Here is a 20,157-nt window from a genome sequence, read left to right as displayed (position 1 = left end):
CCGAAACACACAGCTCCGGCGTAATCCATGTCCTACGATGCTTGCATCCAGCCGCGTCTGACACACAGCGCTGAATGCAGCCTCGCAACGAGACAGACTGCAGAGAGGTAATTACAGGTCATTTCCCACGGCTGGTAATGTGAACACACTACCGCTTGGGAGAAATGCAGCGTGTGCTCACAGGGACTCTATCCTTCTATCTATTCTTCTATCTGTCTATTTATCTACTTTCTATCCCAAAAGGAAATTACTTTTTTTTTTTTTCTATTTTTTTTCAATGTGCTTTATTGCATTGAATGCATTAAAACACATGTACCAACCTGCACGCGGCAATACCGCGAACAATACCGCAGCAAACCGCATGCGGTTTTTGGGTGCAGTTTGCCGCGGTTTTTTATCGCGGGTGCGGTAATCTTTCAGACCCTGCGGAATTTTCTTAAGAAAATTCAGTTTTCCAGTGCGCATAGGGCCTTAAGGGGCATTTAAACGGCAAGATAAACGTGAACTGGCTTTGTTGAAAACTCTCGTTTCCCGATTTTCTCGCCCTGTACACAGGCTGCTGATGAATGAGCAAAATATTCATTCAAGGGTGAAGTGATCCTTTATGTCATGTAAAAGATTCTTTCTCTGTGGTGCATCGTCCTGTGTAAACAAGACTTGTGCTGCCGAGAACCATGGCAGCCTATGAGCACTAAGCAATAAAGTATAGATTGCTCAGTGCTCATCGCTTGCTTTGGTCTGCCTGTGTTGACTGCCGAACGAAGCTCAGTGATTGGCGGTTGCAGTTTGCTGCCGGTTGGTGTGTGTAAATGGACCTTTAGGACACGTGCACACATTGAGCATTTGGTGAGTTGTTTTTTTTATCTCAATAGGAGTGGGACAATCAAAGGAAAAGTATAATAGAAACACGTCACCACTTCTGTATTTTACCCACTCCAGGTTTTGAAGAAAGAAATGGCAGAAAATAATACAACGGTATTCCTCAGAGACAAGAGGGTGATATTAAAAAAAAAAAACATTTTATTGAAAATACATCATAAAATCCAGCAAAAATAATGGTGACAACCACTGGAGGTTAGTCACCATTATTTTTGCTGGATTTTATGATGATTTTTCAATAAAATGTTTTTTTAATATCCCCCTCTGGTCTCCGCAGAATACCGCTGGATTATTTTCTGCCATTTCTTTCTTCAAAGTTCTTTTGGATTGCTTCATCCTATATCATGAGCGGGTCCCACCAGTGGATGACAGAATCCAGCAGTTACAAGGGTAAGACGGCTCCTCCACAATATCTTGTTTTTGACTCCAGGTTTTGGTTACAAATACTGAGGTAAAAAACTTACCAAATGCTCAACGTGTGCATGTGGCCTTACGGTCTTTCAATCTATGTTAGGGAACAAAGGATCAGACATGTTGAATTTCGATGCCTGACCTTTTGATTTTAATGCAGATGAATCACTATCAGAGGTGTCTGACAGTGGCTCACGTTCCGTATCTCAGCTAGAACATATACACTCCCTGACAAATCGAATGTGCAGGTACATGGGGAGATTACAGGAAAAAAATCAATGGTGTTCACTGCAAGGAAACAATGCTGCAATACCCAGCACAACTTCCAGGGGTGGAAATACCATTGGGGCAACCTCTGGTGCCTAAGAAGTACTAGGGCCCATTTCCACATCCAAAGCAGCACATAAATCCCAATATGTAGTAGGTGATATAATAACAATATTAGCAAATACCTCAAATTAGTATGTTTTCCGTGATAAGCTATGTGACTTACCTCATGTGCAGGCATGACAGTAGCTTAGGTATCCATGGCTATGACCACTAGCGACTAACTGTCCCTATATGCGTGGCCATAACCTTGGATACCGAAGCTACTATAATGCCCTGCACATGAGGTAAGTGATATAGATTTTCCCAAGGACCAAAAATAGAAAAAATAAAGTTAAATTTTAACTTTTAATAATGGCATTAAAAGGACACCAACAACCTAATTATAAATACAGATAGGGTGTATAGTGGTGTTAGTATACTAACATGAAGCAGTAGGGGAAATACACTGGCCCCTGTAAGCCCTTAAGTGTCTATCCCTATTTAGCAATGGAGGGTATGATGCCCTAGGGTTATGGCACCCCCGTTCACCGACTGGAATACCTAAAGGAATCCCTAAATTTCTTTAATGCACTCTATACCGTATTAAAGTTGCACCAACATGTTAAAGGGGTGGTTCACCAATAATTTTTGTCTAGATCGATATTATATTGAGAAACAATGTTTCTCTCAAATGCCTTATGTTAGCAATAGTGCCTGTGAGAGGCGCTATTGCAGACCGCTGTTCTCCGCTCCGTGACCCCCAAGCTCCGTGACCTCGGGGATCCGGTGACGTCACGTCAAGTTCCTGACACTGCGGCTGACCGCAGAGTCCGTGAGTTATGGGCTATGAGCGGTGTTTCACCGCTTGTCACAGCCCATCAGCTCCCTCCTCCCTGCAAGCAGGAGACACGCTGAGCTGTGACAATCAGTGAAACACCGCCCACAGCTCAGTGAGTCAGGAAGACTGGGGCGGCCGCAGGGATGTGACGTCACCGATCCCCGAGGTCACGGAGCCGAGAACAGCGGTCTGCAATAGCGCCTCTCACAGGCACTATTGCCAACATAAGGATTTTTTAGAGAAACCTTTGTTTCTCAATATAATATCGATCTAGACAATAAAAAATATAAAAAATATGGGTTAACCACCCTTTTAAGGATAAACAAATATCAGCATGACCAATAACTTTGGGCCAAGATTCATAATAGATTTATATGAAAAAATAACTTTCTTATGATGTCCAGAAGAGGAATATCAAAAGAATCTGACTCGTTTCTGCCCATAATGTTCATCATTGGATAAGATCCAGGGGGTTCAAAGCAGCTGATAGTGCATCCCTGGAGAAATCAGTATATGGTGCCTGAGGCATTATCCTCAATTTTAATACAGTGTAGGGTGCATTAGGGAAATTTTAGATTTTCCCATTGGTAAATCGGGGCACCACAACCCTAGGGCGTCATACCTTCCATTGCTAGGTATGGATAGACGCTTAAGGGCTTACTGGGGCCAGTGTATTTCCCCTTTTTCTTGTTGGTACCTAACACCACTATACACCCTATCTGTATTGATGTTGTTGGTCATCTGACCTTTTTAATGTCATTATTAAAAGTTTAAATTTTAATGTTTTTTTTTTCTCTTTTTGGTCCTTGGTTTCACTTTACTCGTCTATCGGTTGTGGCCTGGTTTTTCTGACATAGCTTTCAGAAGAACTATATTACTGTTCTTATTATTACACCTATTACATATTAGGATAGGATCTTGGCGATTGGAACACCCCTTTTAATAACCTCCTTAAGAATTGGTTAAAGAAACTGGCAGAAGACTAGAAAACGTTAAAATATCAATCAAGCCAAAATGGGCATGTTTGTCCAAGTCAGATAATGTGTGTAAGAGCCTCCCCATTGTCTCTAGGAGATTATATCCGATGACATAAGGTTCACATGGTTGAAATTCAAGAGCCCAATTCTTTTATTTGGTGGCAAGACTAGCCACTGCTGAATGACTTTTCAGTTGTTCTTTCAGAAAGTACCTAGGAACAATCGGCCGAGCGTTGCTGTGTATGGTGGAGTTGGAAGTGATAGTTTGGCCAATAGCATCTAGACCAGATTTTTATTTTATTATTTATTTTTTTTTCGGGGGGGGTATGGAAAATGCTAGTTAAAGTACTTCTAGATATTAAAGTGGGGGGAAAAATGTGTAGTGTATATGCTAAAAAATAATTATTTTGAAACCGATTTTAGGAAAAAAATGTTAAATGAATTAGACTGACCTACAGAAATAATATATTTAGTCCCTTATTTCCAGGATTAAATACTATGCAGATTATCTCCTGTATAAGTTTTTCTGGCCCAAGAAACAATTTAGACCTAGCAAAGTACTTGTCACTTAGGTGTCCTGATTTTAATTCAGTATACAATGGAGCCCCGCTGTGGGTTAAACTATGTGGGGGAACCTTATGTTACATTTGTATCACAGTCTGAATTTAATTGCAGTCAATTGGCATGAATAGAAGCAATTGTTCATGTGACAAGTATTCATAAGGGGAGCCAGGGTAACATAATATAATGGGGAGATGCCAGCCTGTCCCGTGTAGTGGTCACATTACACAACACGTAGCACAAAGGCCACTGTTTTCCTAAATAGTTGCCTACAATGAACAACTGACATAATAATACTGTATGAATAGGAAGACGATTGTGGTTTTCTGAACAGCTGACACATTAAAAATACAGCCGGCTTACACATTCAAGTATCACCTCTCATCAAAGGCAAATAAGCAAACATATCATAAACTCTTCCAAGTGCTTGCATGGCGCTGGAAATTCTTGACGTCAACCAAAATTTGAAAATAATAAGCCTTACAATTTCTCGCTTGTCAAGGGGACAAATTGTAAATTCTTCCTTTTTCCACTTGTCAGAATAGAGCTTAGAAAAATATATAGGAATAGTTTAATATAGTGAATAGTGTTTTCCAACACCCAAAATGTGGTTTAACTGATAAAGCTGGCCAGGTTAACAATGTGCCGATAAAGCTTCGACTAATGAGGTGTAGATATGTTCTGGCCATGGGTTCAAAGACAAAATCCAAAAGGTCAGTCCACTGCTACTGTGTGCTCTTCCCCTTTTTTTGAGATGCCGGAAGACTCGCCAAGGTTCACCTAGGAGAGAGCCACTTCAGGATAAAGCCGGCGGTCTTTTTCCTGAAGTGGCTTTGCAGGCGGTATTGCCATTGTATCTCTACAACCTGCTTCTTTTACAACTATAAAGCACGGCTGGCTTTTAAATGACCCTGTCTAAAGAAATAACAAATGAGTGGACATGTGCACAGCAATGTCGTTTTTACATGGCTGTGCATTTTTACTTTTTCAATGGTTTTGGGCAGTCTGCGCATATCGTAACACTGGCCAAGACATTAGTTTGGCACACCATAGGCTAATGGGGCTCTATGGATACATTTGAACAGATCCTAAAATATTGACTTTGCTGTAAAATAAAATCCTATACTGCTTTAATTGGAATATGTCAACAGGCTTTTGCTACCTCATCTGAGATCAGCATAAGGTAGGAATAGAGACCCTGATTCTAACTATGTATCACTTAGTTTACGGAGTGGAGTAGTTTTGACAGAGCTTTTAGATGTAGCAGAGTTCAAAAAGCTGCCCTGCCCACACCACAGCATTGTATGTACATAGTCTATAGACAGTGAGTTGTTTATCAGAATAGGTGACTACTGGGTCGGACTAGCAGTTTCTTGAGCTGGAGTCCAGGCAGTGATAATCTCCTGGTGATAAAACCTTCATTGTAATTAAACAGCACATAACCTGATAGGAGACACGTCACTAAATTCAGCGTGTTAGCCCCTACATCATGCTGTCCTCAGATTATATAGCAAAAACCCAGACTGTTTTCCTTTAATACAGGGTATTGAGGGAAGTCTCCACATGACATTATGTAGCAATTACAATAGATTAGCTATAATAATATTAAATCACACTTCCAGCTAAAACAATGTGGTGTAAAAAATATTAAGAAATCTAATCTTTTCTATCCTCTTCTTTTGAGTGTCTTCATTCTGTTTATCACAACAAGAGATGTATAAAAAAAAATAAATAGTAAATTATCTAAGGATGTACTATGTATCCTATATGTGACAATGTCAGTTCTTTATGCATTCCTATGAGAGCCACAATGTGAGTGTTGCAGTCCTACTGTAGAGACTTCTGGTCCACATAGATAAGACTCAGACAGTCGGAGAGCGCCATGCCAGACTGCTGATAAATGTAATGGAGGCTCATAAATCAGGAATAAAGCCTGTGGTAAGAGAATTGTGCCCCTACTGTCTGCTACCAGTGGATTGCTATTGAACCATGTGATAAACCTTTTCCTGCAGTGCTGTTTTTTAAAAGGGGGCACCATTTTGTTGTAATGAACAAGATGAGGCAACAAAAGAAAAGGAGAAAAAAATATTAGTAAGGGCAGATGACAGGTGGGAGATTTTGTTAGGGAAATTTCCCTATTATTGATCCATTCATCTGAACTTGCAGAAATCAATGTGCTTGTTTCCAAAACTCCCCATTTAGATGAGCGAACTGATGTCCAATCCCCAAAATTTCTGCCATATAATTGTGACGCCCTGGCAAAACCAGGTAGTCACAAATAGGCCCCTGCACAACACCATCCTCCACTTAGGAAACACACAGCCGACCTGAAACCCTAGTCACCCCCCCCCCCCTTAGGGAAAGATAAACACACCAGTGGGCATGACCAGGGGGTTGGACACGCCCACCCAGGGGTCTAGACAGCCCGGGGCGGAAAACAGTAGTTCAGTTTGGAGTTCAAGTGGAGAGGAGTGTGGGCTGGAGCTAAGTGTAGCTCCAGCAGAGAAAGTTCAAGTTGAACGGTGCCAGGGTAGGAACCCTGGTACCTTGGCTAGGAGGCAGACGGTGGTTTCTGTCAGCAGGAGACGGGAAGATGGCTCGGCAGAACCGAGGTGGACCGGGACAGGGTTGTAGCCCGCCGGTACCAACACGGGGAACCGACCTGGAAACCGGAGCACAGAGAGGTACTCTGACCCTGAAGCCAGGACCGGAAACAAACGACCTGGTTAATTAACCGATTGAGGCCAGGACTAGAGGATCTGTCCCACCCAAAGTCCCTCATAGAAGACAACAGCCCACCGATAGGGATAAGAGGTCACCGCCAGGGCCCATAGATCCCACGGGCCAGCGTCTGCGGGCACGGCTTCTCAGGCCACATCCAGCCGGGAGTGGACTCCTAAGTTCCAGACTAGGAAGTCCACCTACACAATCAGTGCAGAGGAAAAGGATAGAGACCACCAGCCCGGGTGGGGGACCCGAATGCAACCGGCCGTGGTGCCTTCCACCAGCACCTTGGTTTACCAGAGACTTGTGTGATTTATTGACTGTGAGTAATCCAGCATCCCCTTGCCATCGCTATGTAAGAGAGTGAACTATGACAATACAGGGCGAGCATTAGGACCCTGCAGAGTCTGCCTGTCTGTCTGAGCGATAAACAGGAAGTTGTTGTGGAGATCCAGGAAGTGCGAGGAGGGAGTTTGGTGTCCATGGCAACGGGTTTTTGAAAACGTAGTAGGTGAAGCAATATGGGCCTGAAAAAGTTGGTTGTAAGCCCCAGTTGGTGACCAAGAGACTTGTTGGTCCCTGAGGCTACAGAATTAAAGTGCTTGACAGGTGACTCTGGCATTGGCTGATAGCTGCCAAACTTTGTTTTTTTTGCAATAAGTACTTATTTTTGGCGCCAAAGTTTTATTTTTATTTTTCTGGACTTGCTGCAGCCCACGCGGAAACATACCGGTGTAAAGTTACATTGGAGTTTAATAGTACCATAGGTTGTGAGATACCCGGGTATCCCTGTGATAAGTGTATAGTCATCATTAATTTAGTGTATTGTATTATTATCTGTGATAAGTTATACTCAGCGCGCCATCTCAGAGTTTCCATCAGACCACCCTTACCTAATTTACATCGTCTTTCCAGTTTGATAAGTTTAACGTGTAGGTAAATTTGTTCCGGGTCCCAAATGTGATTTACATATACTGGGATCTCTGAGATCGGTGCATTGATTTTCGGCTAGCGCTTAGTGTGTGAAAATTATTAATGGTAATGTTTTTAAAGGGATTTTGAGCTTATTATATTCTACATTTCACCGTAATTTGATCCCCATTTCAGTAAAATACTGTTGTTCATTTCTGCCTCAGTCTCGGTCTGTGACTCACTGGATCTTAATAGGACCTCTGGTCATTACATTTTTGGCGTAGTCGGCAGGATTCAGTGTTTGTCATGGACGGAGGCGGCGAGGGAAGAAATGATCCCACCGCATCAGCAGCCCCGCTGCTGGGTGCGGGTCTTTTGGCAGCCGCGGCGAATGTGGGAGGGCATGTACCGGTAGGAGCTTTACTCCAGCACATGCCGAAATACGACGGGCGTAATATGGCGTTGCAGGATTGGGCAGAGAGGGTCCAGAGTATTCTGCGGATGTGTAATCTGACTCCCGCATTGCGAGCAGAACTGGCATTGAACGCACTAGAAGGCGACGCTAGGCGGACGGTGATGGTACGACCAGAGGCTGAGAGAAGTACGTTAGAGAAAATTTTGGTACTGTTAGAGGGGAGTTCTGGAGGCCGGGCCCGTGTGACCCAGCTTCGATCATTTTTCTTTAACCGCCCTCAAAAGGAAAGGGAGTCTCTGATGCAGTACTCTAATATGCTACAGGAAACATTGAATGAAGTGCAGCGACTAGACCCAGGGGCCCTGGGAGCGTTCTGGGAGGTAGACCACTTGCTCCGGGACCAATTCATCACAGGGTTAGCTAACAGGCTGCTTCGGGATAAACTGTATGAGGTGGCCCGGGCTACCCCAGAAATATCTTTCTGGCAGATTTACCAGGCCGCGGTGGAAAGGGAGGCAGAGTCCATTCTGGTAGTTCAAGGGGCTGTGGACAGTACACGGCTGGAGGGAGGCGGAATGCAATTGTCAGGAGCGGAAGGACTGGTAGATGTTGTACAAGCTCTGCGTGCTGAGTTGAAGGAGCTAAAGCTGGAAGTGTCTAAAATCAGAGCTGGGTCGTCCCCTACTCCCCTGGAGAGGCCACCAGCTACACCCTCTGGGATGGTGATTCCACTGACAGCCGGACCGCCCTCTTTGACTTAAGCCCCCGTCCCCGGGGAGCAGTCACCTGCTGGAGGTGCGGGCGCCGGGGACACATCTCACGATACTGCCGGATGTCCACAGTCCCCGAGACTCCTCCGCCGACGTTAAACTCCCAGCCGCTGCCTTGAGGGGGCAATTCGCAGCGGCCCCCCCGTCACAAAGCCCCCAACGGAATGAGCAAGATTTGGTTGCATGGAGTCCAGTCTTAGAAGCAGAATTTGAAGAACAGAAGATGAATTGCTTGGTTGATACGGGATCTGAATGTACCATTATGCCTCTAGAAGTTTTCGAGAAATACTTCAGTCAACTAGTGGTTCCCGAAGATGGTCGAATGATAAGACTTACTGCCGCTAACAATGGCCAGCTGACGGTGGAAGGGATCGTGTGGATGAGACTGAAAATGTTTGGTCAAGAGCTAGGTCAGAAAGGGGTAGTGCTGGTGGACCACCCCCCTAGAAGAGGGATGGAAGTGACACTGGGAATGAACATTCTGCGAGATCTAAATCATCAGATGTATGCCCGTGAGGGACCCCGTTACTGGACTCGTGCTACAGGTCACCGACCGACACAGAGAATGTTACACCGCCTAGTGCTGAACTGTGATCTGCTGAAAAGTGCAGTCCCTGGGGGCCGGGTGGGCCTTGTCCGAGTGCCATCACGGACCACGATTTCACTGGCGCCCCGACAGGAGGAACTCTTGATGTTGCCAGTGGGGGCGGCTCAGAGGCTGAATGGACTTGAGGTATTACTTGAGCCAGCCCCAGAGAAGTCCTCTTGTGCCAAGGTGCATGTGGCCCGGTCTCTGACGATTGTGAAGAATGGACGGGTGCCAGTCAGATGCATTAACGTGTTGGAGGAGGCTATTACCATTCCTGCTGGGACCATCCTAGCTGAACTGTTCGTGCCAGAGGGGAAGATGCCTGACAAAGCGGTGTTTGAATTGCGGCCAGACCCACAGTCATCCTGGACATATGCGGTCGAAGTAGCAGGGCCTGAATCTCCTACCAAAGAATGGAATGGTCGTGTGATCATGGATCAGATGGGAGTAAATCGGGAGGAACTGACTTCCGTGCAACTAGAACAGTTGGAGAGGGTCGTGTGGGAACATGAAGAGGCCTTCTCGCGACATGCAGAAGACTTCGGGTGCTCACCGACGATTGAGCATGAGATTCCCACGGGGGACACCCCTCCCATTAGAGAACGCTATCGTCAGATTCCCCCGACACTTTATCAAGAGGTGAAGGGCATGGTCGCCAGTATGCTCGACAATCAAGTAATACGAGAGAGCCAAAGTCCTTGGGCTGCTCCCGTTGTCCTTGTCCGAAAGAAGGATGGGACCCTCCGATTTTGTGTGGATTATCGGAAATTAAACGCGCACACTGTGCGAGACGCATACCCGTTGCCTCGGATAGAGGAGTCCCTGTCTGCATTAGGACGGGCCAAATACTTTTCAACGTTGGACTTGGCGTGTGGATATTGGCAGGTACCAATGGCTGAGAAAGATCGGGCAAAGACAGCATTTGTTATGCCAATGGGCCTCTATGAATTCAACCGAATGCCGTTCGGACTCGGTAATGCCCCGGGGACCTTTCAACGCCTTATGGAACACTGTTTAGGCGACCTGAATTTTGAATCGGTATTGATTATATCTAGATGACATCGTGGTGTTCGGAACGTCATTTGAAGACCATCTTGAGAAGTTGCGCCAAGTGCTCCAACGTCTCAGTCGCCATGGCTTAAAGATAAAACCAAAGAAATGTCAACTGTTCAAGAGTCGCATAGAGTATCTAGGCCATGTGGTGACTCCCGACGGGGTGTTACCCTCAGTCAGTAAGATCTTAGCGGTACAGGGGTGGGCACCTCCTCAGACTCTACGGGAGGTGCGGGCTTTCTTGGGATTGGCAGGGTACTATCGACGATTTGTGCCCAGGTTTTCACAAGTAGTGGGTCCCCTGAATGAACTTTTAAGAGGGACGGCGCTGGGTCCTCGCAACCGTCCTATCCAATGGGGGCCTAAGCAGCAAAAGGCATTTGACGAGGTGAAAGCCGCCCGAACGAGTGCCCCTTTGTTGGCATATGCCAGGTTTGATACCCCTTTCCTGTTGTACACTGACGGTAGTCTTCACGGGTTGGGGGCGGTACTGGCCCAAATTCAGGATGGCCGGGAGCGGGTCATTGCCTATGGCAGCAGGTCTTTAAGGGACACTGAGCGCAATCCGGCTAATTATAGTTCGTTTCGCCTAGAGCTGTTAGCCCTGGTGTGGGCAATGACGGAGCGCTTTGCTGAGTATCTAACGGGAGCTGAGGTGTTGGTCATGACCGATAATAACCCTCTTGCTCACTTAGAGAATGCGAAACTGGGAGCGTTGGAGCAGCGATGGGTCGCTCGCCTTGCTAAGTTTAATTATCAGATTAAGTTTCGCTCGGGGCGAGAAAACGGTAATGCGGACGCATTGTCGAGGGTACCCCTTGGATTTAGGGGAGAAAGCATTGATGACCAGCTCGAGGACACAGAGACCCCTGACTTGGGGCAGGTACCTATCTTCCGCAGTGTGGTACATTCAAGTGGGGTGGCATCAGGGATGCCGTGTGTCCTGGGAAAAACGCCATCAGATTGGGCAAAAGATCAGAACGAGTGTCCAGACATCTCGCGAGTGCGCACCTGGGTACAGAATGGGATTTGGCCGAGTACAGAGGACAAGGCCCAGCTATCCGCAGAAGGAATTTAAACTATTGCGACAGTGGGATAAGTTGTGTGTGGAACAGGATCTTTTGTATCGTAAGGTGTATCTGCCATCTGAGCTGCAACACCGGTACCAACTGGTAATCCCTGTAGGGATGGGTCCGATGGTTGCCCGCGAGGCACATGAGAAAGGAGCCAACTTTGGTAGTGAAAAGACACTCCAGTGGTTACAGCGAATCCTCTATTGCCCTGACTTGGGAGGGATGGTAGCGGAGGCATGTCGGCAATGTCGGGTCTGTGGGCTCAGTAAGAGTCCTGAGCAGCGGGCCCCTACTCAAACCATTAAAACGTCTGCCCCCTTGGAATTGCTCATGATTGATTATGTCCTGATAGGATACTCGACGTCTGGGTGCTCCTATTGCTTGGTAATGACAGACCACTTCACTAAATATGCTGTGGCAGTGCCGACAAGAGATCAGACAGCGGAGTCGGCGGCTAAGGCTGTGTGTCGTCATTTTCTCCAAGTGTTTGGGTGTCCGCAAAGGATACACTCAGACCAGGGGGCATGTTTCCAGGGGACACTAATGGAAGAGCTACGCCGGCTGTATGGCATAGCACATTCAAGAACAACACCTTACCATCCCCAAGGAAATGGGGCCTGTGAGCGTTTCAATCGTACCTTGATACAGATGATGAGAACATTAGAGGAAGGGCAGCAGGGCCACTGGCCTGAGTACCTCCCTGAACTAATGTGGGCCTACAACAATCGATTGCACAGCACTACGGGCTATTCGCCACACATGTTGATGTTTGGGAGACCCGGGAGGGATATTGAAGATTTGAACATGCCAGATCCCTCCTCTGATTCCCCTCGGACTGCATCTGAATGGGTTCGGGAACACCAGCGGCGACTGAGAGTGGTGTATCAGGTGGTGGGTAATAGACTCAATCAGGTGTCTCATAGGGACACAAGACCTGTGCAGACGGAACCTTTCTCCCCAGGGGATAGAGTGTTGGTGAGGGTCAAACGACCGACAGGGAAACTGGCCGATCGATGGGAGGCGACCCCATACCTGATAAAGAGACGAGTGAACCCTGAGATTCCAGTTTATGAGGTCGAGCCCGTGGGGGCAGGGGGGCTCACTTGTAATCTTCACCGTAACATGCTACAACGGTGCTGGTTTGAGGACGTGACTCCCGTTTCTACGGAACCAGAGGCTGTGTCCCAAGGGTCAGGTACTCCTGATGTTTTTGAGTTTGATGATGAGCCCTCCTCTGCACCTGTTTATCTGCCCCCTGTGAATGAGATCTGCACCTGTGTGGAAAGAGTGTTGAGCCGGTGGAATGTCAATAATAAATAATAATAATAATAATAATAAAAATAATAATAATGTCCTTCCGAGGGTGAGGGCTTGAGTCAGCCACCTGACATGAATAATAGGTCACGGGGTGTCGCACTTCAAGAGGGGGCAGCGTCACGCCTTTCCTCTGATGACACTTTTGAAGGGACTCCTGCCCCTTCGGGGACAGAATCCGTTGGGAAGGACCTTCGGAAAACCACTCGACCTACGGCAGGAATACCCCCTCAGCGCTACGCACAGGATGATTTTGAGTGGGGAGGTATGTCGAGGACGCCAACCTCTAGTGGGGTGGCATGTAAGAGAGTGAACTATGACAATACAGGGCGAGCATTAGGACCCTGCAGAGTCTGCCTGTCTGTCTGAGCGATAAACAGGAAGTAGTTGTGGAGATCCAGGAAGTGCGAGGAGGGAGTTGGGTGTCCATGGCAACGGGTTTTTGAAAACGTAGTAGGTGAAGCAATATGGGCCTGAAAAAGTTGGTTGTAAGCCCCGGTTGGTGACCAAGAGACTTGTTGGTGAACAGAGCCAGTGACAGCATCTGAGGAGAGTGAAGGGAAACAGAAATTGCGAAGACAATACCACATCACTGTGTGATAATCGATCCAGTTGTGCGGACCTGGGTCCAACTGAAAGAGCATTTGAGGAGAAGCTGAGGAGATGTTTCCCTCCCTGACAGAGCAAGTGATTGATGTCCAGTAAGGCCGTGAGTGACTGCGATAAGAGAGACGGCGTCCGGTGTCATCCCCATTGGAAGGATTCTGACAAGCCCTGGAAAGGAGTGATCCCCAGACTGCACCCTGAGGCTACAGAATTAAAGTGCTTGACAGGTGACTCTGGCATTGGCTGATAGCTGCCAAACTTTGTTTTTTTTGCAATAAGTACTTATTTTTGGCGCCAAAGTTTTATTTTTATTTTTCTGGACTTGCTGCAGCCCACGCGGAAACATACCGGTGTAAAGTTACATTGGAGTTTAATAGTACCATAGGTTGTGAGATACCCGGGTATCCCTGTGATAAGTGTATAGTCATCATTAATTTAGTGTATTGTATTATTATCTGTGATAAGTTATACTCAGCGCGCCATCTCAGAGTTTCCATCAGACCACCCTTACCTAATTTACATCGTCTTTCCAGTTTGATAAGTTTAACGTGTAGGTAAATTTGTTCCGGGTCCCAAATGTGATTTACATATACTGGGATCTCTGAGATCGGTGCATTGATTTTCGGCTAGCGCTTAGTGTGTGAAAATTATTAATGGTAATGTTTTTAAGGGGATTTTGAGCTTATTATATTCTACATTTCACCGTAATTTGATCCCCATTTCAGTAAAATACTGTTGTTCATTTCTGCCTCAGTCTCGGTCTGTGACTCACTGGATCTTAATAGGACCTCTGGTCATTACAGCTATACCCTGCACAAGACACTGGGCCCCGGGGCAACCATCCCTACCCACGGAGTGGTTAACAGCCAGCTGCCACTACATCTCCCCCGGGTGCCCCATAACAGCAGCGGTGGTGTTCCAACTCCCCACACACCGTGGGTGGCGTCACAAACTTAATATGGCTTAGCCTGTACATCTACGTCTCCCCCATTTATTCGGCGTATCTGCGAGACCCCCGGGTTCGGAGACCCTCGAGCCACTACCCCAGCACGCCCGGATCCGAGCAGCGCCGGCTGCTGGCATGGGAAGACGGCACATAATATGCATAGTATGAATCCGTCCTAACGATGACCACACCTCTAAGATAATGTATGTTTCTGTTGGAATAAGCTGCTTCTCATCACTGTCCTTCTTTCGTCTGTTGGCCCACCGCCCTTCACATCTGTTAGCTTTTTGGGCTATCCTGCTGAAATTGTTGGTTTTGTCAAACCTCAATCAATCTGTATGGCAAGCCTTAAAGGTTGAGGTCTACCATGTATAAATTAGTGCTACTAACAAAAACCATCATCTTGGGCTTTGTCACATTACATTTCTGGAACCATTACATCATGGATATTGCTGCGATTGACAGATTCCACTTACACATTAGTTTAGGTCATGGGTTGAACTCGATGGACTTAAGTCTACATTCAACCTTAAACACTATGAAGCTATGAATACATCATTTTTTTATAGTGGTTTCCATTGTCTTGATAGGGACAAATGATACTGAATGTCAGCTCTGCTAAAGCCGGTGTGCCAGGCCCTCAGTTTTATTTTTAATACGCACTTCACCATAGGGAATATTAGCATGGCCATGGGAATTGCATTTTTACAGTTCCTCATTCTTTTCCTAGACTTTCTTGGTTTTAATTACTTTTTAGGATGTTATGTCTCATGAGGTATTAGGATCCTGGTAAAGCGATACGCAAGATATTTCACCTCGTCACAGATTCTGATACTGTATTGTCCTATAAGTCAATATTTTACTGTCACTAAACAGAATGTACTTCAAATGGCTTTTTCATAAGACAATTTTTGTTTTCTCTTCTGTTTTTGTGGTGATGAATAGCTGGAAAGCATCCGGATGGTGGCTTATACAGCAAAGGCCCTTCGTATCCTGGATACCCAAGTTACATCATGATGCCAAATATGAATGACCCATACATGTCAAATGGATCTTTGTCTCCTCCCATTCCTAGAACAGTAAGTGCACTGTGTTACTCCAGTTTATTTCTTCACAGACTCCATCCAGGTCAGATTTCTGTGTAATGTTTATGAGCCTTCAAATTCTCCTTGGCAGCACAAAGCATAAAATGGGTTCTTTCTGTGTGAACTGTGCTTTGATTGTCTCCAGCAGTTTCTGAAGAATTGGGGTATCTTCTCACATCATTTGTTGATACTACCACCAATTACCAGTGTGTATGAGCTGTGTTTTTCTTTAAAATGTATGTTTATTTGGATTTATTTTTTTTTACCCTAAGATTTGTATGAAATTGAAGATTTTATGTGAAGAACTGGTAAAGTGGGAAGTATTCTAAAAAATAAAGTGTTCTGCTAAAGTGGGACAAGGTTCCCATCTATGAGATCGCAAAATGTTAGAATTTAAGGAACCCAAATTAACCTTTTTATGGAAATATTAAATTTTAGTGCGTGTTTCATGAAGTAGTAAATATACCCCTGTGAGAGCCATCTGAAGCTAGCGCCCACCATCTAATATGTATCAGGGTCTCAAGACGTCCTTGGCGGCAGGTTTTGGAGATGAGGATGGGACATTTGTCAGACGGGTGTGTATTGTATATGGCTGGCCTATGTCTATGAAAGCTATTTAATGAGAATCTGTTTGATTTCTGGGGGAAAGTAATAAAATGTGCATGGCGGTAATTGTTTGTTATGGCATTGGCCAAAAGTGCCGTCATTCTAACAGCCTGTGGCCCAATTTAGGGAATGTTCACCTGACCTGTATTTGCAGTGAGACGGACATATATTTGAGCTGCTGCGTGTCCACACATGGATAAACCTGATTCAGTGGCGCTAAACCTTATTTGGCTGCTCTTTACCGTAACGGGTGGAAACAGTTGAGCTCTCTGCCTCACAATGTTGTTATGGTGGATTCATTACACATATTTATTAAAAAATTGAAGAGACCTGAGTAGTCTCGAAAGCTTGCAATTATTACCATCTTTTCAGTTAGCCATTAAAAGGTATCAACCACTGAGGACTCTCTGTTCTTTTAAACAATTTTTTTTATCTCTACTGGCTAACACGGTACAAAGATATATTTTACATATTTATTAAAAATGACTACTGGATTTACTATTTCATTTTATTTAAACTAAGTATTGCCTCTAGTTGCTACTGGTTCTGGAACAAGTTTTCTTTTTCTTCTGTACCCCACCGCTCCAAAATGATGTTCCTCATCAATAATAGTGCAAATTTTCCCTTTAACAATTGGACTTCAGTGGGTGTTTGCATTTACTTTTCTGATGCTGGTCGAACAAGCCATACTCTTGCTCACAGACCTTTCCTGTGGTATACGTCCAGTTGGTAAAGGGGGGACAAATGCACCATTATTATCAGGGGGCACAACTTTGGAACAGAGGAGCACAGGAAAAAAAATGTTCACAAATAGTGGAGCAGCACCAGTTGGAAGAAGAACTCTGTAAAATGTGGGGAAGGGTCCTCTTTAAGAGCCTAGAGGCCTTTTTTTGAAACCTATACCACAAGTTATATGCTCAATTTCGGTATATGAACGTCGACCCAATGATTTTATTCTGATATTTGTAGTCCGGTTTTAATTACTACCATGGTATGGGGCAATTGGTATCAGCCCTAAGGGTGGTCAGTGTTAGGGGGGCTTTGCACGTTGCGAAATCGCTAGCCGATTGTAGCGATGCAGAGCGCGATAGTCCCCGCCCCCGTCGCAGATGCGATATCTTGTGATAGCTGCCGTAGCGAACATTATCGCTACGACAGCTTCACATGCACTTACCTGCCCTGCGACTTCGCTCTGGCCGGCGACCCGCCTCCTTCCTAAGGGGGCGGGTCGTGCGGCGTCACAGCGACGTCTCATCGGCAGGCGGCCAATAGAAGCGAAGGGGTGGAGATGAGCGGGACGTAAACATCCCGCCCACCTCCTTCCTTCCTCATTGCAGGCGGGACGCAGGTAAGGAGATGTTCCTCGCTCCTGCGGCTTCATACACAGCGATGTGTGCTGCCGCAGGAACGAGGAACAACATCGTACCTGTCACTGCAGCGAAATTATGGAAATGACCGACACTACACAGATCACCGATTTTCGACGCTTTTGCGATCGTTTATCGGTGCTTCTAGGCTTTTACACGTTGCGACGTCGTTACCGGCGCTGGATGTGCGTCACTTTCGATTTGACCCTGACGAGATCGCAGTAGCGTGTTTCTGCTGTGTCCAAAACGCTGCGTTGTACAGTACAAGCACAGTGGATGGGATTTATAGAAATCTCCTGCTCACTGGGCTTCTTTTCTCCACAGCGTAAACTGAGACACAGCATGTCAATTTATGCTTCTGGTGACACGAGTGTTGTCTGCAGGGAGAACACAGACCAAGTTCACAGTGCCCCAAACCGTCATCATGGGCACAGAAAGCTGCGTTCTCCTGCGGAGAGCACTCGCGTCTCCGCAGGAGAGGACACACTGCATCCTAGACGCAGTATCTACAGATCGTGTGCAAGTGCCCTAATGGTTTTTAATAGGTTGAATAAAAAAAAACAACAATCTAAGTGACATGTTACTTTTTGACATTGTGAAACCTGCTGTGGAAAAATGTGTAGCTGGTTTGCAATACAAAATTCATAGTAATGGCTAAAGGCTATATGTTGTACCTGGTTTAAAAAAAAAAAAATGTACCTAAAAGAACAAACTATGCAGCATTACATGATGGGAGGTGAGCTTTTTGACACCAACACATAAAGCGTTTGTTTTCACACCTCCAAATACCAATGCTTTGACTGATTGTTTGTCATCCAACCAAAGTGTCATGTCACCTAAGTGGTATGTTTAAATACAAAGGCCCCCAACACTACAGCCGTGTGAAGGCCGAGCTTTTGTTCTCCGATGCTTCTCAGCCCTTTAAATGTTCCAGCTGTTTTATTGAAAGTGAAGAGTCCACGTGTTCCCGGCTGTTTCAGGGCATAAATGGGTCCCTGCTACTTTCATCAGTGTGAAAGTGAAGGCGGCTTCATGGGCAGCCTCTGCTAGCGAAACGTGTTACTGTCCACAGATGCGGATCTGGAGACTTTTAAGTCTATATTATGTTACATGACACATAAACTGAGTTCTGACTGAAGAAATCAATACCAGCTTCACATAACACATTGCCTTCATATGAGGAGTAAAATCTGTTTTGAATCTGAAGACATCATGTTAGAATTCTTTGTTTCTCAGAAAGCTCGGGCCTACATAGATTTAATTTAAAGCATTCTCACATTTTGCCACATAGAGCCTGTGTAAAACGGACTGGCGCATGTTGAAAGATCCTTAATAGAATATTTTTTTTTTTATTTTTTTTATTTTTTTTTGTAAATGAAGTCAACAGAATTTGTGGCCTGGCAGATTGCAACAACCAGATTCTTTAACAATGTATATTTACGGCTTTTTTAGCCTAGAGCGCCGTGTAAAACTTTTTAAGGTGCAAAGTGCTACTTCCTGTTGACTGCTTCATGAACGTTGTTGCAGGGCCTCGTACATAAGGGGTTAACCCCCTAAATACTTGTAGTGCTGTCACTTCATAATGTAAGTGTCAAAATGTAGTCCTTTAGAGCAGGGGTGGGGAACCTCCGGCCCGCGGCCGTCCGTCACGACTTTTTATGCGGCCCCCAGGCACATTCCCAGGGACCGCTGTGCTCTGGCAGCAGCCGCGCTTTTCCCGGCTGCCGGCCCTTTAAATCTCACTGCCTGATGCCTTGAGGGTAGATGCTAGAATGTACGGGCTCTATCCAGATCCTGACTTCCAGGACCTGACTGCAGCCCATACATTCTAGGCTTAACCCCGGCCTGTGCTAGTGTGCTCTGGTGGGCGGGGTAAGCAGCACGCTGCATATGTCAGAGAAGAGCTGCAGCAGATTTACCAGCCTCCCGGCCCTGCTGTCTGCGTGACTCCTCCTCCCCTCACTGTGAGTACGCAACCCATCGCTACCCCCCCCCCCCCTGCTAAGTGCTGTGTACTCCCTCGTGCTGTGTGTACCCCTCAATGCTGTGTACCCCCTAATGCTGTGTGTACCCCCTAATGCTGTGTGTACCCCCCAGTGCTGTGTGTACCCCCCCAGTGCTGTGTGTACCCCCTAATGCTGTGTGTACCCCCTAATGCAGTGTGTACCCCCTACTGCAGTGTGTACCCCCTAATGTTGAGTACACCCCTAGTACAGTGTGTACCCCTTAGTACTGTGTGTGCTCCCCTAGTAATGTCTGTACCCCTTGGGTGATGTCTATGCCCCCCCAGTGCTGTCCGCACCACCTAATGCTGTCCATGCTGCCACCAGTGCTGTCCATGCCACGGTCAGTGCTGTCCGTGCTCCCCAGTGCTGTGTGCCACCCCTCAGTACTATGTACCCCCCAGTGCTCTGAACTTGCTACTGCTGTCTGTACCCTCCCACTGCTTTCTATGCCCCCCAGTCTGTGCCCTCCTGTTGATGTCTATGCTCCCCCAGACTTCTCTGTGTCTCCCTAGTGCTGCCACCTAGTGCAGTCCGTGCTGCCACCTAGTGCAGTCCGTGCTGCCACCTAGTGCAGTCCGTGCTGCCACCTAGTGCAGTCCGTGCTGCCACCTAGTGCAGTCCGTGCTGCCACCTAGTGCAGTCCGTGCTGCCACCTAGTGCAGTCCGTGCTGCCACCTAGTGCAGTCCGTGCTGCCACCTAGTGCAGTCCGTGCTGC

General features: G+C 46.3%; 1 protein-coding gene across 2 annotated transcripts in view; it reads left to right on the top strand.

Annotated features, from left to right (window-relative positions):
* The window catches only part of LEF1 (lymphoid enhancer binding factor 1), a 228,127-nt gene that overhangs the window by 30,361 nt on the left and 177,609 nt on the right, over nucleotides 1-20,157 (top strand). For both annotated transcript variants that reach the window (XM_075349250.1, XM_075349259.1), the window contains exon 3: nucleotides 15,323-15,456. In XM_075349250.1, the coding sequence (XP_075205365.1) occupies nucleotides 15,323-15,456 (134 nt within the window). The remainder of the gene's footprint in view (nucleotides 1-15,322; nucleotides 15,457-20,157) is intronic.

Source organism: Anomaloglossus baeobatrachus, chromosome 1 (assembly GCF_048569485.1).
Source record: "Anomaloglossus baeobatrachus isolate aAnoBae1 chromosome 1, aAnoBae1.hap1, whole genome shotgun sequence".
Taxonomy (NCBI): Eukaryota; Metazoa; Chordata; class Amphibia; order Anura; family Aromobatidae; genus Anomaloglossus; species Anomaloglossus baeobatrachus.
The sequence above is the reverse complement of the archived record's forward strand: the minus strand, read 5'-3'. Positions and strand labels throughout refer to the sequence as shown.